The sequence below is a fragment of the Ambystoma mexicanum genome, chromosome 6p (genome assembly GCF_040938575.1).
Source record: "Ambystoma mexicanum isolate Mex_15411 chromosome 6p, UKY_AmexF1_1, whole genome shotgun sequence".
NCBI lineage: Eukaryota > Metazoa > Chordata > Amphibia > Caudata > Ambystomatidae > Ambystoma > Ambystoma mexicanum.
Genome location: NC_090935.1, coordinates 1,346,136,634 through 1,346,161,399, shown reverse-complemented (window position 1 = coordinate 1,346,161,399; position 24,766 = coordinate 1,346,136,634). Strand labels below are relative to the sequence as shown.

The window sequence follows — 24,766 nt, the reverse complement described above, 5'->3', positions numbered from 1 at the left end:
TGTATGTGGAAACAGTCCATTAAAAACTCTTGAGGATAGGCTGTGGTGTCAGGTTATTGGTTGTTTAGTTTGGGATACGGTGGGAATGGAAAATTGGGACGGTTGGGAAGTAAAGTGTATGAAGAGAGATGGTGGAGATGACATCACATATATATGTTGAATACGAGAAAAGTTGAAAAGCAAATAATAAGCACATTTTTTTTTTTTTTTTTAAAACGGTGGCCAAAAAAGCAATTTTCTTAACACCGACTACGGTTATGGGCATGAGTGCGAACACCAACCCACCTTAAACGGGTTTGGATTCAGATTGGGTGCTTTGGACTCATTTAGAAGGTCCTTGTAAAAAGGGTTCCCAACATTCTTTCATCCCTTCCTGATGCCTTTTACTTCAGAAATGCCACTTGTTCGTGTCTGTTGGATAGGCCTAGCGGCGGTTCATCTCTCCCTATCCTTGCCTTGGTGTTTGTGGTGGGCAAACAGCTCAAGACCTTCAGGCCGGCAAAACTAAGATGGGCTTAAATAAGAGTGAGCAGCACCTTATAAAACTGTGGGTGGGGCTGTTCACATTTAGTCTTACGCTTGGGACCTCCATTGGGGAGATTTGAGAGATGAAGAAGATTCTGTTTACCTGACATTGCCCAGAAAGTATTTGATTGGACAACCTTTATTCTTCCAAATTCACATCTCTGTGCTTCCTTCCTTGTGACATTTCAAACATGGAATATTTTTAAACAATCTTTCTCATAACAGTCAAGTGATGCCCTATACAGTTGACAACCCCTTAAGTGCCAATGACTAGTATTCTTGTCCTTTTTGTATAGACTTGCATAATAGCCTGGCAGTTAAGGGGTGGGCATATCACATCTTCCAGGTCTACTCTCCACTGCCCAAACATCTGGTATAAATCTGATTTGTCTTCAAAGTGTTAAATGTTGGTTTACTGCATAGCTATAATGTAATGATTAAATGTAATGTTTATTTTCCTACACTTTATAAATTACTTATAGCACTTTCCTTCTGCGAATTGTTGTCCCAGAGAGACACTGAATTAGGTCTTGGTGCATTGGATTGCGAGATTAGTTTTGGGAATAGGAGTACAGCATGCAGAGCAATGAGTGTGAATGTGTACAGCACAATAGATGGGATGGGAGGTGTGCCACACTAGATGTTTGGTACTCTGGATAGAGTTTTCCTTACCAGAATGGGAGTCCTTGTCCCCAGGAAGGGGAGTCACTCCCTGTGAGGTCCCACTTGCCCAGACCCCTAAGTAGGGTATTGCTGTAGTGTCTTGCACCACTTTAGCCTCATAGGGGGTGGTCCCTTTGGGGAGAAGTGACGAATAGTCCAGATTAATGTCAGATCTTAAACTTGTTTTTCTTGATAAAACTTAATAGTGGGTGAATGTCAAATGTATTGCATTTACAGGCAACCACTAGTTCTTGCTCGCAGATACAGAAACTGTTTATATTTCTGATGCAAATGTGCACACTTTAGTATTAAAAAAAAGCTCAACACATTACATATATTATACTGCATTGTGCTTTCAGCACACTCTTTTGTGATTCTGGTGCTAGAATATCGTAAACACTGGTATAGAACTAGTAACCAGTGAAACAATAAGTGCAGTACAAACATTAAAACCATTAAAGCATTGGTCCTTTGTGGTAACAAGTCCACATTACTGAAAGTATCCTTAAAGAATTGCTGAATGATCTAGGTCTTTTAACTTGGTTCTGAACTCCAGTGTTATGTGAAATCTATCAACTTGCATTGGCATTGGAAACATACAGAGCAAGGCACATGACTGACTTTAGCATGAAGCACTTCGATGTTGAACAACTCCCTGTGACTGTGGCAAGAATCATCCGAATTGGTCATAGCATCATGATATGGATCCTGGTAAATTGGTGAGGTTGTAGGTTTTCTTTATATCCATATTCAGTGGTACTTGGGGCATTGACGACATCGGGGAAATGCATCAGATTGTGATTTTGGCCAATGTTTTTGTCGTGCAATAACATCAGTACTTTCAGGATATTTGTGGAAAGTGAATTCCACTATTTACAAATGATTCAATGGCATGGTAAAACATTAGTCTATAATGTAGTTTTGCAAAATGGAGTCAGTGAGCATTGGTCATTGTTTAGTCTAGCTAAACTGGTTTCCCTAGTTGCAACCTAGTACAAATTTATTTGGCAAGAATTGTAAGATGAGCTAGGTTAATTGAAGACCATTGATTATCTATCCCAAATACTCATTCTCCAAGATATTTTAAATAAATTAGTACTTTTAAACTGAGATTGTTTTGTAGGGCGAGTACTTGCCAACCATGTGCTCATGAGCTTGCATGTAATCTTGGTGATTGATTGGTACATTGCAGTAAAAGTTTGTGATATTACTTACAACTAGCTGCTGCTGATAGCCTGTGTTTAATGAACATGAATTGCTCATCAGAGTACTTGGGCTGAATGTTTGAAGAGATTGGGTGAAATTGTTGGGTCATCGTGAATGCTCTGCACTTCATCAGAAAGATGGTTTGGATACGGTGACCATAGTTGTTGCCTTTACCCGTCATTTAGTAATGTGTGTAATGCATGTAATGTCTATTTCAGGGAAAGTCCTTTGTCCGGAAGCAGACAGTAAGGGAATTGCACAGTACCTTGAAAAGACTGCTAAAAGAATTGTTACCTTGGGAACCTAAGCTGATGAAGGCATTTCATAGAAACAGGTGAGGTCCATTTACATGGGAGGGAAAATGATTAAGAACATGGGTGTTTACCTTTTCACTGTTATTGCCATTCTGTCGGTTTTTACTGTGCATCCCTATCATGAAATGTTTTATTTAAAGCCTTGCTTCCTTTGTTGGGTTAACGCTAGTGACTTCAAACTACAGAACATTACTCATTCAGGTGAAAAATTGACAGCTGATCCAAGAATATACCCTCAAATGTCTCCCCGTCACTACCGTTGCTGAATATTTTCATCTCACTAATCCTCTTTCTCCATCATGTGATCACCATTACTAAAATGTCTGCCTTTTGCAGGATCTGTGACAATGTATCAAAAGATGAATAACATATTTAAACTGTTAAATAACAAAACATTTGCCTATCTGGTTTCACGGCTTTATTTTCATTTTTCTCCGAAAAGCACACTAGAACTGCATTTAAATTGTTACACATGTCTGTGAAAGAAGATAAAAAGAAGAAATGAGAAAACACATATACATGATTGTAGCATGTATAGCATGCAGAAAGTAATTCACTTTAAGGTAACCCAACTGCTACTGAATATATTATACTGTCGGGCAGTTCTGCTCTGTAAGTCATCTGTTTCATAGCAGTAAACTGTTTTTTTACTCATTTAAAAGGAGTTTCTTGTCTTCGTTAGACCTCTTACTGACTCCTGGCTGGGGATTTTCTTTAGCTTTTGTGAATGGCTGCAGTGTTCAATCACTTTAATCACTTTATCCACTGCCCGTTTCCTCCTTTTCCTCTTTTTTTGTTGTTGTTTTCTTTCCTTCCTCAACAACTATAAAACGTTTTGACTTGCGTGGCTATTGTAGTAGAATGATTAAAGGCCATGCTCCATCTATTGGTTGTCTTCCAGACAATCACGCCATAGAGGAGTACCCAATTTGTCAGAATAGGTCATATGGTAGTTGAAGGACTTTGAGGACCCCGATTTAGGGCAAAGCTAGGTATTTCCTTGTTGTTTTCACGGTCTCCTTCCGAGCCCTCTGCTGTGTAGCCATCACCCTTAAAAATCCCCAAAAGACAGGAGTCCATGTCATGTTACTCTTTAGATGTCTACTCTGATACCCCAGAGTTCACTGACCATTACAGCATTACTGCTGCTACTGTGATCGCGTTTCAATGACTAGCGTACCACTGGCAATGTGCTTGCCATTAAGGGATGTCTCGCCACCAAGTGCCCCTCCATGTCTGGTTGCTGGCCACCACACAAGTTGTGAGGATAATGGGCGTGGCTGGCATAGAGAGTGCCTTTACTTCAGTCTCTTATGTTTACCATGTAAAAGGGGCACGTTATATTTGCTGGATTGCTCGCAGGTTCTGGGAGTTCAGTAAAGCCTATCTGCATCTTGTCTGTGATGTTGCTTTATATTTAACCTTTCATTCAGAGGTCGCACAGCTGTATGCGTGAAACCTAGTTCTTGGGGAGAGCCTGCCAACAATAATGGCAAATGTTCTAGGACATGACCTATGTGCCTTAACGCTACCAAAACAGCCAACACCATCTAAGCAGCAAATTGACATAAGCTTGAACTGGTTTGATTACTCTCCGGCGTCTGTACTTGCTGGAGTGTCTCACTTGATCACTTTGGTAGCCCACAGAGCCAAAATGAAGTTAACCTCCTGAGCAGGGTGCCATCAACCCTATTTTAGTCATCCTTTTATTCTATTGGTGTAAGGGTCTACAAGATCCAATTATAGAGCATTCTCTCTCTCCCAGATGCAATTTTCCAAGACTAGCAGTGCAAGAAGATTCAGAGAGCTGCAATCTCTGACCCCATGTTTCTTCAAAAATATCCTCCACCAGATTCCCTTATGTTGTCAACAATACACACTATCCATCTTCAGCTTCATGTTTCTCCTTCCCCACCCTTATGAGACAGTCATAATATGGATTCTACAGGTAAGAAGTTATGCATGCCACTGGCAACCAGTTTGAGAAGCCAGCGTAATGGCCCTTTAAAGCAGGTTGGATTGCCCCCTTTGGGAGACAGCAGAGGAGAGATGGTGGGCTGGATTTATCTATATTCGGCAAAGATGGATTCAGCAACTCTTTCCTCGCCGAACGTGAGTGGCGAAAACCCAGTCCGCTGAATCCTGTACTCCGCAAACTCATTAAAGTGTGCGTTTGCTTTCTATAACTAGTGTTCATGGTGCACAGGACGGAAGAGGAACAGGTGGTGGTAGAGGTGATGTAAGGCGTGAATGAGAGGTAAGGGGAGTAATGTTAGGGACCATGTGACAGGCAGTTGGCTGTGGGGGGAGATTTGAAACCACATCTGCCATGGTCAGGGATGATAGGCGGGGAGAGTGGAAGCAGCCTTTGAGGGAGCGAGTGAGTAATTGAGGAAGAGGGTTATGTGGAGCAGTCGAGAAGAATATGGTGGTGAAACCCCTGATTCAGGAGCATATGCGGGATTGAGGGGAGGCCAATGCCTTTTAAAGGGTACCTCTTAATTTTTTTTTTATTAATTTGTTTAGTTAAAAACAACTTTTCAAATATTTGACACACTCAGACAAAGATCATACAATTTATACAAACATTAAAACAAACATTAAAACATTAAAAGGCATTGCAATTTTAGACCTTAATTACATAGTCCTCTCCTAAAAAATAAAATCCTCTGTTGTATAGTCATGTCCATTTCCTGTACCCTCAGTGTTTTCTTGTGTAAGCATTCAAATTCTGGTACAGTTGCTTCCAGAAAGTGCACAATCGCAACCTTTACGGCCAGTCTTGGGCTTGTAAAAATCATTTTCCACAACCTGTTTTCATCTACTTCCAAAAAAGTTTCCATAACATTTTGAAATAAGTTCATACGAATAGGTTTCAAAGCAGGGCATGTAACAATCAAGTGTCGAATAGTTTCAATTTGTTGAACATTTAGGCAATATCTACAGTAGTTTTAATTTGGGGGTATTAAATGCCTCCTCTGTAGAATTTCCCGAGTATGCCACAGGTTGAGTCTAAATCTCATGTGTTGCCTTCGTATGTGAGGCGAAGGACATTTGATTAGATATTCAGCGGGGACTTTATCTCTTTAACCCAAAAACTGCACCATCAAAGTCCTTGTACGTCTGACAGATTGCTAAAATTTTGATCCAATAGCGTTCAAAAATTCTCTTTTTTGCTAAATCTGGATTGGAGATCAAGATTTCGATACTTATAGCCACCTCAGCCATTTCGTTGTATACTAATGTGCACCACTTATTCGAAAATCCAGTTGTATCTAAGAGAAAGTGCTGTGCTACTATACCCAATGCATTAAATGCATTATGATCCAACAAACACTTCCGGAGTAGGGCACACATTTTCCAAACAACCTGAGAATAAAGGGATAGCAAGCCCAACTCAAAACGAATGATGGAAAGTGGGGTACAATTAGGTAAAAGTAAAACTTGTCTCCAATATTTAGCCTCTATTTTGTCCCAATATAGTTGATTTCGTAGGTGTCCTGCTTAGACTCCATATAATAATATTGGGACTACTTTCATTTGATAAAGGTACCTCTTAATGGGATTCGGCAGGAGAGGGAGGATTGCCGTGCAGTTTGGTGGAAGGCATTTTGTAGATTGGGTTTTCTGTAAGAAGTATGTGCAAGCACATTGATATGGTGGGGTATCTCATAAGTGTACCCAAAACAGGTCAAGCACAAAACCCCATAAATTGACTCCTCACCATGGTCAATCTATCTCTTCGGTCTGGGGTAGACCTAAATCTATGTATAAGAAGAGAGATAGATGATCTAAATTCCAGACAACTCTCTCATAATTGGTAATGGGAACCCTTTCTCTTTTACTGACCTGAGAAACTTGACACAGTAACCCTAAGAAATTATATATAAAATAATTACATTTATTAATTCAATGTCACAATCATGAAAACTTCAACGACAGCCATGATGGCAAAAAGCATGTCATAAATCAATACAATATCACACAATGAAAAATACATAAACAATTAACAATACAATAGACAGTTGCCAAATATATTTATATTTTTATTAAAAATATAACTTTTTGCTTAATACTTGAGAATGTTCTTCTCGCCATCCTTCATAAGCCAAGCAAGAGGTTCCCCCTCCTTGTATCGTGCCTTTAATGTTTAGTCTTTAGTATGTTCTATGCGTGAAATTGCTTGGCTATGAGACTGCGTAGAATCAGGTTTTCCACTGTCGGTCATTGCTACCAGTTTGGTCAGCATTATTTATAGGAAAACTCCCAGGGCCCTAGTTCTTTGGTTGGGATTTCCTTATAGGGCTTTCCACCATACGTCAGAGTCCAGAACAAAAGATGCCGATAACATTTTACTCAGAATGTTCGTTCTTTCTGCGTCTAGTGTTTCGCAAAACATCAGTGAGTGTTGTAATGATGCCTCTTGTTTGTAACACAATTGACAGGTGTTATCGTTCGTCAAGCCGTATTTCTATAGGTTTTGCTTTGTTCTCAAGATGTTTAGTCTAAAGCGCAAAATCAGATCTCTGTTTGCAGTTGGCGCTTTTTCCTAAATATTTGGGCAATATGTTGGGATTGTTAATCTTTTCGTCAGTGTATGCCCACGTGAGGCTGCCCGTGTGGTTTCTGATTGCGACCAGTCTATTGATAGGAGTAGTGTTTTGACCCACTGTGGATAATTTTGGAGGGTCACTTGGCTTACACTCATTTGGTTTAGGAGTTGATTACACTTTTGTCTCCACGCTGTTAGAATCCACAAGGGTAATATTTCATTCTCCTTTTTTAGAACTTCGTATTGTGGTGGACAGTCGATGAGCTCTATTTTTCTGAATGTGGTTAGTGTTTTCCAAATGATTTGCACATGAAGGGAGTGCAATCCAAGTTCATGACGTATTACTACGATCGGTACACTATTTGGCAAGATTAGAATTCTACGCCAGAATCTACCCTTGAGCTTGTCCCAAGTTTTCCAGGGGATCCTTAAGCCAGTATCACCTGCGTATGTGATTTGTGGTAGGATCTTCAGGTTTTAGAAGTCCACAAGCGCTTTATTGGAGAACTTTCCATATCGCCTTTTGAGAATTAGGGCTTGAGCCGTTAGCTGGTCCATCTTTGAGTATAGGTACTGTATCCAGGGTTTGTCTCCCCAGTCATGGCTGATGATGGCTCCTAGATATTTTGTATTTTTGTTTGTAGAGATTGGTTGGTTGTCAAGGGACCATTTGAAAGGCTTTCTTACTTTTGTTCGAGAATTTTTGATAATAAGTTCCGATTTTGCTCAGTTTATTTTTTGGTTGTTTTTATTCACCAGTTTTTGTAGTGCGTCTAGCTTGTGTTGTAGGCCAATAGTGGTATCAAGCAGGATAAGATCTGCATACAATAAATGGCCTATTGGTGGTCCTCCTAGGCGTGGCAAGCACAATCTTTCGGGTTTCATTTTGTCTCTTTTCTAGGATAAAGAAGTTGTAAAGGATCGATGCCAAGGGACACCCTTGTTTTAGGCCCCTTGTGGTGTGAATGGCTCTGTTTAGGCACCCGGCTTGATTTAGTCACACCTGCAGCGTTGTCGGTGTGTAGGCTGATGATGGCTGCTAAGAGATCTTGTGGGCAGCCCTTGGTCTCAGGTTTTTCCCATAGCATTTCTCTGTCGCATTTAGAATGAGCAGATTTAGTCCACAATCAACTTTTTCGACTAAGCCGGCTTGTCTTTGGTCATTGTTTTTACTGGATGATATCCATTCCTTCAATCTTTTGAGCAGGATACCTGTGTATATTTGACCCAGAACGTCCAGTAGTGATATTGGGCGATTATTCTCTGGTAGAGATCGGTCTCCTCTCTTGAAAAAGGGTATCACCACTGCTCGCTACCATGAAGTAGTGATTTGTTTATTGAGGTTTATTCTTTTGAAGAGAATATTACACATCTCGGCCCATAATTCCGGTGCTTGTTTTAACAGACAGTTGGTTAGTCCATCTGGCCCCGGCGCCCGGGATGTACTGCTTTATTTGATCAGTCAAAATATAGTTTTTGCTGAATTTTATGTTCGAGGGGATTGGGTCCTCCCTATTCCATATCTATGATGGTAATCACCACAGCTGTGCTGCTTAGGAAAATCTTCGGCTCCTGCGTCGATACGCCGCCCTCGAGGACCTCCTCCGACAGCCGACATCACTGGATGTTATAAGTAGGACGCACGACGCCCGTAGCCTCAGTTCCATTTTTTTCCGCGAATGTGTTCGCTTCGGGAATCTCGGCGCGCCTCGACTCTTTGGAGTTTGTTTTCTTGGTTCTTCGATCCTGTTTGGTGTTTGTGAAATATTTCTTCGGAAAGATGTCTACCTCGTCTTCCACGCCGCGTCCAGGCTTTAAGAAGTGCAGGGACTGTGGGTCCAAGCTGTCGGTCACGGACTCGCAAGACGCCTGCCTCTGGTTGCTCAGGAGGCCCATGACACGGACGACTGTTGACTGCCAGTCGCTCACGTTGAAAGCCTTGCGGGAGTGCAAGAAGTTATCGGTAGGTAAGGTGTCCAAGCCCCGGAAGTCGAGGTCTGCGGAGCTTTCGACGGACGACTCGAGGGGCGACTCTCCGTCGGAAGTCCATTGGGTTTCGGTCCCGGAGTCGGTTTTGCCACTCCTCTGCCTCTTCGAGGCACTCCCGGAAGTGCCGTCATCGGTCGCCTTCCCCGTCCTCATCCGAGGACTCTGCCCGACGGCGGGTCGCTTACCCCACCAAGCATGCGACACTGGAGGAATGGGCTTCCTTCGGGAAGAAAATGTTGGCGATTCTCGAATCGCAGGGCACTGGTCCAGCCGCGCCTCCGAGTGGGGTCGGTCGTGATCAGCCGAGAGACACCGCTCGCACGCCTTCGGGCTCGGGTGGTCCTCGCGATTCGCGGGAAAGGTCCCGCTTGGACAAGGTGAATAGTTCTCGGCATGCCCGGTCCAGGTCCCAGTCCTCGACGCGCTCTAGACCATGTGAGCCTGTGAAGTCTTCGAGGAAGACATCGACACCTGTGGCGCCGAGGTTGACGGACTCTCTCTAGCCACCGCCTCCGCGGAAGTCGTTGGCGCCCAGGATGTCGAGGGATACGCTCGGGGCTCCGCCTTCGAGGCCTGTGTCGGCGCTGTCAGTGCTGCGTCTGTCGTCGACGCTGATTCTATCGGCGCCTTTCGAGGCTGTGTCGCAGGGGGTACCCCGTGGCTCGGGGGAACCACCTAGAAAGGCTCTGGCCAAGGTCAAGCATGGCTTTGGTTCCAGTTCTGTGCCTTCCTACCGCCATCTGGAGTTCATTTCAGAGGTGGATGAGGGCTCTGATGATGGCATGGTGCCAGACACGTTGCCTGATGAGATTCTCTCGGGCCATAGCCAGTTTGAGGACCTGAGGCAGTCCCTGTATGATGCTAGTGGGCTGGACACCTCTCCGGAGGTGGAGTTTTGTAGGCCTGAGCCTGACGCTCATGCCGATTCTTCGTACCGGCGACTTATGTCAAGGGTCACCGAGTACTTGGGATGGTCTGCTCCCCCACGGGAGTTTGTTTAGGATGACCTTACGGATATCCTCGACATTGGTCCACCAACTGACCCTGTACTGCCGTTTCATATGGCTCTACAGAGGGGGCTGGCGGTGGCGGCTTGGACTGCTCCGGAGAGTCTCCCGGCAGTGAGCAAGTCTTTGCTGCGAAAATACTGCCCAGCCAGTAGTGACTCCGGAGAGTTTGGTGGTGCAGGCGGCTACGGCCCCGGCAAAGCAGGCGTCCTACACTACCATTCCTCCTGATAGGGACGACAAGTGTTTTGATGGCTGGGCGAAGAAAGTGTTTTCTGCAGGGGGTATGGCGCTTCAGGCGGCCAACTCCATGTGTGCCTTGTCTCGTTTCACACACTCTGTGGAACTGTTTCCTTGGCGGCTGAACATATTCCCGAAGTAGACGAACAGGATGGTTTCCTTGCCATGGATCAGGATGGCAAGGTGCCATGTGTGAGGCCGTTCAGTCGGGTTTGGACATGGCAGATTGCGTCAGCCGGTCCATGGCGGCGAGCACCGTGATACGCAGGTTTGGGTGGTTGCGGAAGTCGGGGTTTGCTCGTGATGTGCAGGCCCGGCTCCTCAACATGCCATTGACGGGGAACATCTTTTTGGCAGCAAGGCTGACGAGAGCCTTGAGAGTTTGCAGACCTCAAAAGCTGCAGCAAAATCGTTGGGCGCTGCAGTTCGACTACCACCGCCTTTTCGTCCTAGGGGACAGCAATGGAGGGGAGGTTCCTTTCGTTATTACTCATCCTTTGGTAAAGCGAGAGGAGCTGCCAGTCAAAGGGGCCACTGTAGGAGTGCCAGAGGTTGAAAACAAGGTACTCAAGGTGCCAAGGCCGCTCGGGCAGTTGCCTCTTTGCCCTCAGGCAATGCCGCAGCCGTTTCAGCTCAGTCATGAGGCCATGTCCCATGGTTCGCCGGTTGGGGGAAGGCTGGCGCAGCATCTTGCAGAATGGCGCGCCATTACTTCAGATGTGTGGGTTCTGGAGATCATAACCCACGGCTACTGTCTTCCTTTCCGGCAGATGCCTCAAGACAATGCACCGGGGAATCTCTCTTTGAAGAGTCCGGATCTGCTCCTTGCGCAGGAAATACAATCCCTGCTGGAGAAAGGCGCCATAGAACTGGTGCCTGTAGCTGAGAGGAACAAGGGATGTATTCCCCTTATTTTTTGATTTCCAAGAAAGACGGGGGATTGAGAGACATAACGGACTTGCGCGGTTTGAACAAACTCCTCAGGAAGGGCAAGTTCAAGATGGATACTCGCAAGTCCTCCAGGCCCTTCAACTTCAGGACTGGTTGGTGTCTCTTGACCTCAAGGACGCTTATTTTCATGTGCCGATCCATCCAAAGCACAAGAAGTACCTGAAGTTTGCGGTTCGGGTCCTGCCGTTCGGATTGACCTCCGCCCTGAGGGTCTTCACCAAGCTCATGGTAGTGGTGGCAGCGCACCTCAGGTAAGGTTGGGATTCACGTCTACCCCTACCTGGACGATTGGTTGATCAGGGCGCGCTCTCCTGAGCAATCCTGGCTCATCTGTCAGTCACCTGCCACTCCCTCCACAAGCTGGGCTTCTCCCTCAACTTGAAGTCCCATTTGACACCAACTCAGAGGCTCCAGTACATCGGAGCAGTGCTCGACACGTCCCTGGGGCAGTGTTTTCCTCCCCAGGTGAGGGCTCATCACATTCAGAAGATGGTGCACAAGTTTCAACTTGCCCGGACTCTCCCAGCGTTCGAGTTCTTGAGACTGCTTGGCCTCATGGCATCCTGCATTCTTCTGGTGCCAGAGGCCAGGTTGCGGATGAGATCTTTGCAATGGGCACTCAAGCTCCAGTGGTCTGTCCTCCGGCAGGATGTCGGACCCTGTTCAGGTGCCGTCTTTGGTCACCCGGGACCTTCTGTGGTGGGCCGACGAAGGCAATCTGATGGGGGGGCTCTATTTTAGCTGCCCTGGCCGGAGGTGATGATCGTGACGGACACATCCCTCAGAGGATGGGGAGCTCATGCCAACGAGTTGACAGTCAGCGGTCGTTGGTCTCCGTCGGAGTCCAGATTCCATATCAATCTGTTGGAGCTGAGGGCCGTCAGGCTAGCCCTGAAGGCTTTTCTGCCAACTGTGCTAGGAAAGAATGTCCTGATCCTGATGGACAACACGGTGGCCATGCACTACCTCTACAAACAGGGGGGGGGGGGCAGGGTCACTTCCTCTGGGCAGGGAGGCGATGCAGCTCTGGTTCTGGGCAATCCAGCAGGAAGTTTTGATCTCGGCAGTTCATCTGGCAGGAGGCGAAAACGAGACGGCGGACGCTCTGAGCAGGCAGAGCGCGATCTCTCACGAGTGGGAGTTGGATCAGGAGATTCTCCTGGAGATCTTCGCCCTGTGGGGGACCCCTCAAGTGGATCTCTTCCCCTCCAGTGTCAACTGGGAGTGCGAGAGGTTCTGCTTACGGCAATTTCCTCCAAACTGAGCCTTAGGAGACGTGTTCATGGTGGAGTGGTCATTCCCACTACTGTACGCGTTTCCTCCAGTCCCCGTCATCCCGCAAGTACTACGGAGGTTCGGTTCCCGGATGATCCTCATTGCTCCGGCGTGGGCCCGGAGGGCGTGGTACCCGGACCTTCTCGACTTGTCCATCTGCCCTTCACGTCGTCTTCCCTACCGAGACGATCTGCTCTCACGTGAGGGGGGTCGGATTCTCCATCCAGAGGTCAGGTCCCTCAACCTTCACACTTGGTTTCTGAAAGGTTGAGGTATAAGGATTGGGACCTCCCTGAAGACGTGATGGAGGTGTTGCTTTCGGCCAGAAGGCCCGCAACAAAGTCTCTGTGCCGTTGGAGAAAGTTCTGCGACTGGTGCAGGGTTAAGAATGTGGATCGTTTTGCATGTGAAATTCCCATGGTTCTGTCTTTTTTGCTTTCTTTGGCCCACAGGGGCCTTCAAGTGGGTACCATTAAAGGTTACCTGGGGGCGCTGTCCATATTTAAGCGCTCGTCTGAAGAGTGTTCCTATTTTAAAATTCCCTTAATTTCTCAGTTTCTGAAAGGGCTCACTAATGTCTTTCCAGGTGCCCGTTTGGGATTTGAACCTTGTTCTCAAGTTTCTGATGGGTGCTCCGTTTGAGCCTTTGCATACATGCCCTTTGAGACTGTTAACTCTTAAAACTGTATTGTTAGTTGCGGTCACTTCTGCTCGCAGAGTGAGTGAGTTACAGGCACTTTTAGTTAAGCCACACTTCACTGTGTTTCATAAGGACAGGGTTGTCCTTAGAGTTCGTCCTTCTTTTCTTCCGAAGGTGGTATCCGAATTTCATTTAGGCCAGAAGGTGGTTTTTCCGACATTTTATCCTCCTCCACATCCTGGTAAGGAAGAGGAGAGGCTCCATAGGCTTGATCCTAGGAGAGCGTTAAGCTTTTATATTTCACGCATGTCCCTGGTCAGAGTGGACGATCAGCTCTTCATTGGTTACGCTGGAAAGCGTTTGGGACAGGCTGTGACGAAACAGACTTTGTCTCGCTGGATTATTTTGGCTATCTGAGTGTTACCGCTTGGCGGGTAAGGACCCACCGGTCGGCTTACGGGCCCATTCTACCAGGGGTATGGCTGCCTGTTCTGCCCTGCAGAGGGGTGTTCCTATTCAAAACATCTGTGATGCAGCCACCTGGGCTTCGGTACATACTTTTGTACGTCACTATTCCCTCGATTCCATCCGTGGGCAGGATCTGGCCTTTGGCAAGGTGGTCCTTTACTCTGCAATTTGATTGGGCATGCTAAATCTATGTTTTCTAAATTCTTTTCCCACCTCCTTGCATTGGTACTGCTTTGGGAGTCTGTCATAGATATGGAATACGTCGGAGGAGCCAATTTGTATTTGTATTTGTTTATTTATAACGCGCAGACCATCAGGCCCGGGGGCATCAGGGCGCAATTTGTACAGGGTTGCAAGAAAAGAACATGCAGGCAGATAGATTACAATAAAAGTATACCAATACAACATAAAAACAATCTTAATAATTACGTTTCTGATGTTTGTTAATCTGCTTAGAATCACATGCTGTGCATAGGTCCGACATCCAGTGGTCACTGCGGAGTATTGCATTTTGTTTTTCGTAGTCGAAAAAAGGGACGTCAACGTGTGTCTGAAACACTATCCCTATAGTGACGTGCGTTGTACCCACAATCCCTCACGCGTCGAGGTCCCTCAGATTGTTTTTTTCCGCCCAGCTTCTGGTCGCCTTCACGCGGAGCTCCTCGAGAGACATTGCAACTCCTCGACCTTTGGTCGTTTTCTCATAATATTAAATAATCCCTCCCTCGACGCAGTTCCCTCGACGCAGTTGTAAAGCTGTTCTCCGCCGAGCAAAATCTTCGACGGAGGGTCGAGCGGAGGAAATCCTTCGGCGTTGCCGAACACGTGGCCTGGCCTCGCAGGCCATATACAGTAGGGAGAGTGGGGTCGTGGGACATCTCTGGGTCTTTTCTGAGAATGCCTTTCCCTTTCCCCTTCCTTTCCCTTGGGGTGCTTATCGCGATTTATTGCCTCGGCTATGGAGAGGACACCCTTTAGGTTTTGCCCGCTTTGCAAAGGCAAATTTACTTGGAAGGACAAGCATTCACGGTGTAACCGCTGCTTGCCCCTCGATCACAAGGAGGAAGGTTGCACGGCTTGTCGGCTTCTTAAGCCTAAAACTCTAAAAGACCGTAGGGTTAAAAGGTGGGCGGCCTACGCGATGTCGAAGGCCGAAGGTTCACCCGCCGCTGCTACCACCGACAGTGACGAGGAACGCGATAACACGACCTCCGCTACGGAAGTCGGAAACCCCTCTAAGGAGCGCTCGCGCGCTTCGTCGTCTGTCCCCGGCCCCGACTGGCTCGGCTCACGCCCTGCTTATGGGGATGAACACCCCGGCGACATTGACGCACACAAAAACTCACTTAAGCACACAACCCACGGCTCTTCGTCTAAGACGAAAAGAGCTTTGGCGCCCAAGGAGACGCAGGTTCCACCGGCGGCCTCCTCGGACCGTTAGGGTTCGAAGCCCCTCTCGCAACCGCAGCCGCGACCAGCGACTGGGCTTTCGGCAAATAAGGGCGCCGCCCCCAAACCATCGGCCGGCGCGCATCAACAGAAGGCGCATACCGCCGTAGAGCGTTCGACACCCGTAGCGTCAAACGCAAGCTTCCGCCGACAAACGAGTCGCCGAAAACTTGGCGAGGATCGCTATAGCCGACGCCCAGAAGCGTACGCCGAAGGACACGTCGAGCGCTACGCACAAGTCGAAAGACACGCCGAAAAAGCCCGAAGGAAGGCAGGGACTACCCCCTTCAGTCGGGGGGTCACCCAGCACACCTGAAGGTTTTTCGGAGGGCGACGGGACACTTTCCTCGACGCTTTGGGAGAGGTCGAGCCGTTTCCAGCTAGATGACTCTACCAGTTCAAAGTGCTACCCTTCGGCATAGCATCGGCACCAAGGGTATTCACGAAAGTGCTGGCAGTGGGAGCGGCCCACCTGCGCAGGTTGTCCATCCCAGTTTACCCTTACCTCGACGACTGGCTCATAACAGGGGATTCTTACGAAACATGCTTCTCCAATACCCAAAAGACGGTAGACCTTTTGTTCCAGTTGGGCTTCTCCATCAACGAAAAGAAGTCCAGTTTAGACCCCAGTCAAATCAAACAATTCCTAGGCGCTCTAATTCAAACAAGGGACGGCCTCGTCTTCCCCTCCAAAGAGAGGGTCCAAAACATGCTGTTTCAGATCCCTCAATATGTGACCGGTCGAGAGGTGACGGTACGCAAAGCAATGCGCTTGCTAGGAATGATGGCGGCGTGTATTTATTTGGTACCTCACGCGCGCCTGCGCCCAATGCAAGAGTGGCTCAACAGCCAGTGGTGTCAGGCCAGCGGACTATGGGAGGATCTAGTAGTGGTCTCGCAAGCCTTGGTTCTCTCGCTACGGTGGTGGACAAAGGAAAACATGGAAAGAGGGAAACCCTTTGCCACACCCGCGGCGGAAGCCACTCTAACCACAGACGCATCCCTCACAGGATCCCATCAGACTGCTCACGGAGTGTGGACTCCGAACGTAGCATCCAAACACATCAATCTACTGGAGCTACTAGCTGTGTTCAGGGCGCTAAAAGCCTTCCAGGAACACCTACAAGGCAAGACAGTAATGGTCCTTACAGACAGCACTACAGCCATGTACTACATCAACAAGCAGGGGGGCACCCACTCTCCAGGCCTGTCCAAATTGGCCCCGAATATATGGAAGTGGGCTCTCAAACAGGACATGTTCCTACTGTCACTACATGTACCCGGGGACCTCAATCTGCTGGCAGACAGACTCAGCAGAGATTTCCCCCTGCACGAAGACATAGTCTTCGACGTCTTCACACAATGGGGATTCCCAGAGATAGACCTGTTCGCAACCCTGGAGAACTCACAATGCCTAAGTTACGCCTCCAGGTACCCCCAGAACCAATCCAAGGGGAACGGTCTGTCGATGCAATGGTCAGGGAAATTTGTTTACGCTTTTCCCCCGACTCCCCTTCTCAACAGAGTGGTGCACAAGATGCACCAGGAACAAGTGACCATGATACTAGTGGCCCCAATGTGGGCACGACAACCATGGTTCGCTCACTTGATGGAGATGTCTCTATCTCCCCCAGTAAAACTCCCCTGCCCGTACAACATGCTGTCTCAGGACAAGGGCAGGACTCTGCATCCATGCCCCCAGAACATGAATTTAGCAGCTTGGCTCCTGAGATCATAGAGTTCGGACATCTACAACTCCCGCAAAGATGCATGGACATCCTCAGGGAAGCCAGAAAACCTAACACTCGCCACTGCTATTCTAGCAAGTGGAAAAGATTTGTCATCTGGTGCAGGAGTAAAAGCATCAACCCTATTGACTGCTCTCCCACACATGTTGTCCTATACCTGACCCACCTATTGGATTCAGGTCTAGTGTTTAACTCCATTAAAGTCCACCTAGCGGCACTTTCTGCATACACCACTTCCCAACTCAAAGTGTCGTGGTGGAGGATCCCTGTTATAAAAGCCTTCATGGAGGGAGTAAAGAGAATACACCCCCCGATAGCTGACCCAGCTCCCGGATGGGACCTTAATGTGGTACTTACCAGACTCATGGGCTCTCCATTCGAACCCATGCACAAAGCATCTCTTAAACACCTCACTCTTAAAACTGCTTTTTTAATAGCTATCACCTCCATCAGGAGAGTAAGTGAACTTCAGGCTCTTTCTTTTCTAGACCCCTTCGTTACAGTTCACAGAGATAAGGTGGTTCTGCGCACTCACCCTAGGTTTGCTCTGAAATTTATTTCTAAATTCCACGTAAACCAATCTATAGAACTACCAACGTTCTTTCAAAATCCTTCCAATTTGGGAGAAAGGACTCTGCACACACTAGATGTACGCAGAGCGGTCATGTTCTACATGGAAAGAACCAGACCACTGAGGAAGACTAATCAGTTCTTCGTCTCGGTGGCAGCAGGAAGAGAAGGAGATGCAGTTTCAAAATCCACTATTTCTAGATGGATTGTTCAATGCATCACTCTCTGCTATACTCTTGCTAAGAGAGAACTGCCCTTTAGGCCAAGAGCACACTCTACTCGAGGCACGGGGGCATCCATAGCATTCATTGCAAATGTTCCCCTTGAGTCCATCTGCAAAGCGGCTACCTGGAGTTCTGTGCACACCTTTACAAAACACTACTGTCTAGATGCACACTCTAGATCTGACTCCCAGGTGGGACAGGCAGTATTACGACACCTTTTCTCTACTGTTCCTTCTCATAACCCACCGCCAACTCCGGGTACTGCTCGCTAGTCTATGCACAGCATGTGATTCTAAGCAGATTAACAAACATCAGAAGACAATGCATTACTTACCGTAAAAGCATTTCTGATGGTTGTATCTGCTTAGATTCACATGCGCCCACCCTTCCTCCCCGCTCGGATGGAAGGAACATAGACTTCCTTTATATCTCTCTCTCTTTTCTGTACTCACTCACGTCTAGAAGGCTCCCTCAGGGCAGAAAAATGCAAACAGAGGGACCTCGACGCGTGAGGGATTGTGGGTACAACGCACGTCACTATAGGGATAGTGTTTCAGACACGCCTTGTCGACGTCCCTTTTTTCAACTACGAAAAACAAAATGCAATACTCCGCAGTGACCACTGGATGTCGGACCTATGCACAGCATGTGAATCTAAGCAGATACAACCATCAGAAATGCTTTTACGGTAAGTAATGCATTGTCATATTACACATGGTACAGTGTCCCTAGGCTCCGCAGAGGAAGTATCCCTGAGGTAGTTGGGAAGGTAGCAGACCGGAAATCGTGCTGGGGAACAGGCGGGCTGAGTAAGTAGGACAGATGTCTAACACAACTATTGCTGGTCAAAGAGCCAAGATTTGGTTTTATTCTTGAAGGTGTTGAAGGAGTCTTCAGCTCTGATGGCAGCGGGGAGGGTGTTCCAAAGTTTGGAGGCTAGGACAGGGAAGCTAGTGCCTCCCGCTTTTTGGAGCTTAAACCTAGGGATAGTAAGGCAGTGAGTCTGAGCAGTTCTTAGTGGACGGGCAGTGGAGTGGCGCGAAAGCCGACTGCAGAGATAGATCGGAGCCTTGTTGGCTAGGCATTTGTGCGTGAGGGCAAGCGTTTTTAGGGAAATTCTCTGCTTCACGGGTAACCACTTTAGGCTAGTTCTGGCTTCTGAGATGTGGTGGTTACGATGGATGTTCAGGGCCGCTCGAATTGCATTGTTCTTTGTGGTTTGGAGTTTGGACAGGTTTTCTTGGCTGGTGCCTAAGTAAAGAGCACTGCAGTAATCTATTTTTGCCATGATAAGTGTTCTCGCTAGTGTGACGCTATTGTGGGTGGTGAGGAATGGTCTGCAGGCTGAAATGAGTTTGCACGTGTAGGCAGAGGTGGACCTGACTGCATTAGTTTGTCTTGACAAGGATAAGGTGGAATCCAGGTAAAAGCCTAGTGTTTTAGTGTTTTTCGAGACTTGTATGGAGTTGCCGTCTATGATGAATGACTGATAGGATGGCTCAAGTTTGCTCAGGCGTTGTTTTGTACCCAGGATAAGTAGCTCCGTCTTATCGTCGTTCAGACATAGCTGGTGCTGGGCCATCCAGGCTTGGATGACCAAGTAGACGTCATTGAGGGCCTTGGTGTCAGCAAGATAATCACCAGAGATGGGAATGAGTAGCTGGGTGCCGTCCGCATAGTTGGTGTAGGAGACACCCAGATAATCAAGCACATCAAAGAGTGGTTTTGTAAAGAGTAGGTGACCTGCAAGAACCCTGAGGAACACCGCAATGAATAGGGGTGGGATCTGCGGCAGCGGAAGGTGCAAAGACCCTCATAGATCTGTTGCTCAGGAAGGATTTGATCCAGGCCGCTGCGAAGGGAGAGAAGTTGGCAGCAGAGTGGAGGTGCCTGCAAAGGAGCTGGTGGTTAACCAAATGCGGCGCAAAGGTCGAGGAGTAATAGCATTGCTAATTTGCCCTTGTCCTTCAGACTTCGATCTGGGTTTTTAAGTCTAATAGAGCCGTTTCGGTCCCATGTCTGGGCCGAAATCCGGATTGTCGTAGACCTAACAGATTGTTTGATTCAAGGTAGTTTTGGATCTGCAGGTAAGCTGCACGGTCCAGTATCTTCAGCAGAAATGGTACTGTAGTAATAGGTTGGAAGTTCGTGGGTATGCCAGGGTCAAGGGAAGGTTTTTTTTTAGTAGCGGGATCACCCAGGCGTCTTTAAGGTTGTCCGGGACAATACCTGTTTCAAAGGATGAGTTAATGAAGGCTGTAATGAATGGGGCTAAGTCATGGGCGGAGTCCTTAATGATGGGAGCTGGACACGGGTCACCTTGGCAGTTGGATGGTTTCATCCTGAGGATGATGTTTTCTACTTCGGTGACAGTGAGCGGTGCGAAGGTGAAAGGTTTGATGTTGGCAGAGTTGGAGAGGGTGGGCCTAGTAGGGGAGAGTGAGCGGTTGTCACGCCTCAGGCAGTCCTGCTTTTCTTTTCTTTTAGATTGGAGCATAGAGATTTTGTTTAGGAGGGCTGCTTGAATGTTGGCACACCATTTGCTGTCTTTTGTGCAAGTGTCTCGCGGGGAGACTGGGGTTTCGAGCTCTTTTAGGACTCTAAAGAGTTCCTTGGAATTAGAATCGGCTTGCATGATACGATTATTAAGCGATTCTTTTTTAGCAATGATGATGGCGTCTTTATAAGTGAGAGAGGCGAGGAGGAAGCCGTCTTTATGCTCATCAGATGGGTGGCTTTTCCAACGGTTTTCCGCGCAGCATTTGGCTTTGCGGAGGATTCTTAGCTGTCGAGTGAACCATGAGTTGAGATGTGCTCGTGGTTTAGCCTTCCTAGGTTTGATTGGTGCTATAGTGTCAATAGCCGTGAGCATCGTTTGGTTGTAGATGTCTGCTAGGGAGGTGGGATCAGAGCAGGCGTTGGTCGCCGCATTGAGAGGGGAGTAACAGTGGGAGGAGTTGTTCTCTTGTTATATTTTTTTTATTGCGGGTGGGGAGGGCTGGGGCTATGGGTATTGGGGCTCGCGGGGTAGCTTCAATGTTAAATGTTATGATGTGATGGTCAGACCATAAGCAAGGGGAGTTATTGAGGACCTGGATGTTGCAATTAGAACCGGCTAACCAATCGATGGTCCTGCCTTTGATATGGGTCGGTTCTTGTATGTACAATCCCCTCGAAGAACAAGTTACTCTCTTACCTGGTAACTTTCTTTCGATGGGATGGTCCGACGACGTATTCCATATCGCTCCCTCCCTACCTTCCCTGATACAGAATTTCTTCTACGTTTCCACAAGGCTCTGTGTGTCAGACTGGCAGAAGAATGGTGGCACACGTTCTGGGAAAAAAACTACAATTTAGGCTACGGGCGTCGTGCGTCCTACTTATAACATCCAGTGACGTCTGCCGTCGGAGGAGGTCCTCCAGGGCGGCGTGTCGACGCAGGACGCAGACGCCGAAGATTTCCGAAGCAGGACAGCTGTGGTGATTACTGTCATAGATATGGAATACGTCGTTGGACCATCCCATCGAAAGAACGTTACCAGGTAACAGAGTAACTTGTTCTTCAAATGATGCTGTTCTTTTTGTGACCATGGTGATTTGTTGGTAATGTTTTGGCAATAAATGTTTTCAAAGTGAGCAGACCATTTAGATTCAGTGATAGGATTCAATTGGTTAAGGCTTTGTGCATTTTGTTTATTTATCAGGGTCCAAAAAAAGTTTGCGTTTTTGGTTTCCAGTGCCATTAACATTTGTTCGGAGTCCTTTTGGTATAGGTCGCTCTGTATGTTTTTACCCAGTGCTGGTATGTTGCCTTAAGTTTTTTCTCCAGGTCATTTTTATCGATTTTTGACTTTTCTTTTTTTGCTATTCGTAGATCTTTTGCTAGTTTTTTCCTTGCATGCAAATTAGGATCAAAGCAGTGTAGCCTTATGATTTTGGCTTTATTTGACTCTTGAATTTGCAGAACATTGTTAAGCACATTTCATACTTATTCTCGTCTTGCCATTTTTTAATTTCCTTAGATGTGGAATATTCTTGGCTGTTGGTCTCAATCGATTTTAAACCTTGATTTACATTGATCTTATGTGGCCATACTTCAAGGTCTTTTTTTTCCAAGTTTGTTGATATCGTGTTTGAGACAGACTAGAATTAAAGGTTTGTGATCACTTTTGGTTGTTTCTAGGATCTTTAAAGATGTAACTTTGGTGTATGTTTCATCCACAAAGGGATAATCAAGGGTTGCTTTGGCATTAAATGATGTCCAGGTGATGGCTCCTTGTCGGTCGCCTTTCACATTGCCATTTACCATATGTAGATTTCTCATTTTCATTTCTTGTAACCATGTCTGTGTCCTGGAGTTTTTGTGGCTATTTTGTGGGGGGGCAGATCTTTGGTGCTCAGTATTTTGTGGCGGTCTATGCTCAGATCCCCACAAACAATGAGAAGGGTTATCTTACTCTGCTCTTAAGTCATCAATGTGTTTAATTACAGTGGTTACAAAGTTTGCTACAGCTTTTGCTTTAGTTTTCAAATGAAATCAATTTGTATGGGATTTGTTTCTGACAGCTCATTCTGTAACACTGTCTTTTTGATAATAGTGAGAAGCCCAGCCGAGGGTCTCCCTGCTGTTCCTTTGACAGCTTTGTTCAGGCTGCAGGTGTATCCGTCAAGCAATGGAGGTTCCTGTAGCCAGCATTCTTGGATGCAAATGACGTCAGCTGTTAAGGCCTGGTCATTATTTTTGAACAAGTGTTTGAAGCCTCTGGAGTTCCATGAGGCTATTCGGAGCTGATTTCGAGTATTCTGGTGTTCGGTCTAATCTTGGTCTGCCGATGATGGGGTGTTTGCAAGCCAGTTCCAGGACATTAGTTTTTCAGCTCTTCTTTCAAATCAAGGTAACCCGTCTTCAGATGACTTCATCTGTTACCTTTTACCATGATCTTTAGGGCATGCGGCCACTCAGGACAGTCAGCGAAAATCTAATTGGTCTGATCTGATTCATCCTCGTTTTGTGCTTCATGTTCTTTACGCATCTGCTTGTTTTTGTTGGGTTGTGCCTTGTGCTTATCGCTTTCCGACGAGGGGATGGGTTTTAAGTCAAAACCCAGAACGCGCAACTCGTCAATGGCTGATGAAAGTAAATTTGAAGTAGATTTGGTTGTTAGGTGTAGATGGAACAGGTCTGTTTCAGCTTCATTCGGGAAAGACCCAATTTTTGTCTCGTGGTTCCACTACACAGAGTTGCGGAATGTTGTGCATCAATCTCATTAGGTTTAACCGGTTCATGATGAGTCGGTCCTTAGCCTTTAGGACCCGTTCAAGAGATAGTTTGTAGATGTTAAACTCTTCCCTTTTTGTATTTTGTTCCAAGTAAGATGGTTTTTTATTTGTGCGCAAGGGCAGGGTAGTTGCTTGTCTCGGACTCAAGTTCTGGGTCACTGGTTGTTTTGGTTGGAATAAGTGTTGTTGCTTTGAGTGGTCGATCAATAGGTCAAACATCTTGACTTGCTTGTTTGCAGTATTGTTTTCTGCAGCTAATTGCTCTCGTTTTTGTTGCAAAGTAGCAAAGCCGCTAGTTTCCTTTGCAGGGCTTGCTGTTTCCTCAATTGGTTCATTGGACTTATCACCTTCAATGTCTGTAAAGCTTTCGACATCATATGCTGATCTTGTGGACAGCCTTTCATGCTCATTTTCTGTACACTCCTCATCCCTCTGTTCTAGTTGAATGATTTTTCGTGCAAATTGCCTTTTGGATTTTGGATAAATTGAGGCTTGATCTTAATTTTGTTTTTTATAGGTTTCAATTGATGTTGATGTGGTTCAGAAACCTGCAGGGGCTTTAGGTTCCAAATAAAGTTTCTTGTACCCGAATTCGTTAATTTTGTCTTTGGTAGATTTTAAGTTTTTTTAGTAGTCCTTCCAGAGTTTTTTTCTTGCTCCTAGTTCTTTTCCGGGCATTCCATTTTGCGCTTCTTCATCGAAGATGGAGAACCTGTCTTTGTTTTTGTTTTAGAGGCTGCAAATGGATGTCCTCACTATTTGTAGCTGTTACTTCAGTGTCCTTGATAAAAATTATGTCGGGCGTTTTTTGTCCTGTTTTCGTTAATTGATTTTGTTGTGCTGGTAAGGTCTTCGAAATAACCTCTTGTGGGTTTTTAGTTTCAGGAACTTTATCTCTGACGGGGCTTGCTCCCTTTGATTTATTTCCATTGTGGTTTGAATCTTGAGTTGGCCGCACATCCATTGTGCAGGACGTGCTTCCTGTTTGGATTTTCAGAAAATTGACTGTCACTGAAGCAACTTGGGAATGAACGCATGTCATCGTGGGCCTCTTCAATCAGGATGATGAGTGTCTTAACGATGACGTTTTCTGATTCTTTTTCTTTGGCTCTTCGTTGCTTTGTAGTTTCTATGTAGGACTCAATAAATGCCAGTTTTGTTTGCATTAGAGCCAATAATGTAATTTGATCTTTGTAGTTCTCATGCAATGTTTCGTACAATTTGAGGTAGGGAGCCAGTGTTATGGTCATCATTGTGCCAATGGCAGCTTGTAGATTGGTGTTTTGTTCTTTTTGAATTTGGAGGAGGTCCGCCATTGAGGTTGTTTGTGAGCATTTGCCCTCTTTGTGTAGTTTGTGAGATCTTGCAGCAGGTGCATCTTCTTGTTGGTTTGTTCTGGTCAAGACTTCCTCAAAGGACGATTCTGCAGCACTAATTGTCGAAGTGTTGCTGCATAGTGAGTCATGATGCACGTCAGTCCTTGATCGCTCCAACAGTTGATTTCTTTGGTTTGGCTGTGTTTTGCTTTGAGGATGCTCCAATTCTATAATCTGCTTTTCAGTCGAGCTTAATGATTTGGCTTTCTTTCCTGGAGCCATGTTCAGTGAGTATTTACTTAAACCCACTTCCGTTATCATTCTTTTGGTTCTTCTTGGGTGTGGGGTT

General features: G+C 46.4%; 1 protein-coding gene across 4 annotated transcripts in view; it reads left to right on the top strand.

The window, feature by feature from the left end:
- The window catches only part of BRD10 (bromodomain containing 10), a 653,586-nt gene that overhangs the window by 353,216 nt on the left and 275,604 nt on the right, over nt 1–24,766 (top strand). For all 4 annotated transcript variants that reach the window (XM_069626025.1, XM_069626024.1, XM_069626027.1 and 1 more), the window contains one exon: nt 2,613–2,728. In XM_069626025.1, coding sequence (XP_069482126.1) covers nt 2,613–2,728 — 116 coding nt within the window. The remainder of the gene's footprint in view (nt 1–2,612; nt 2,729–24,766) is intronic.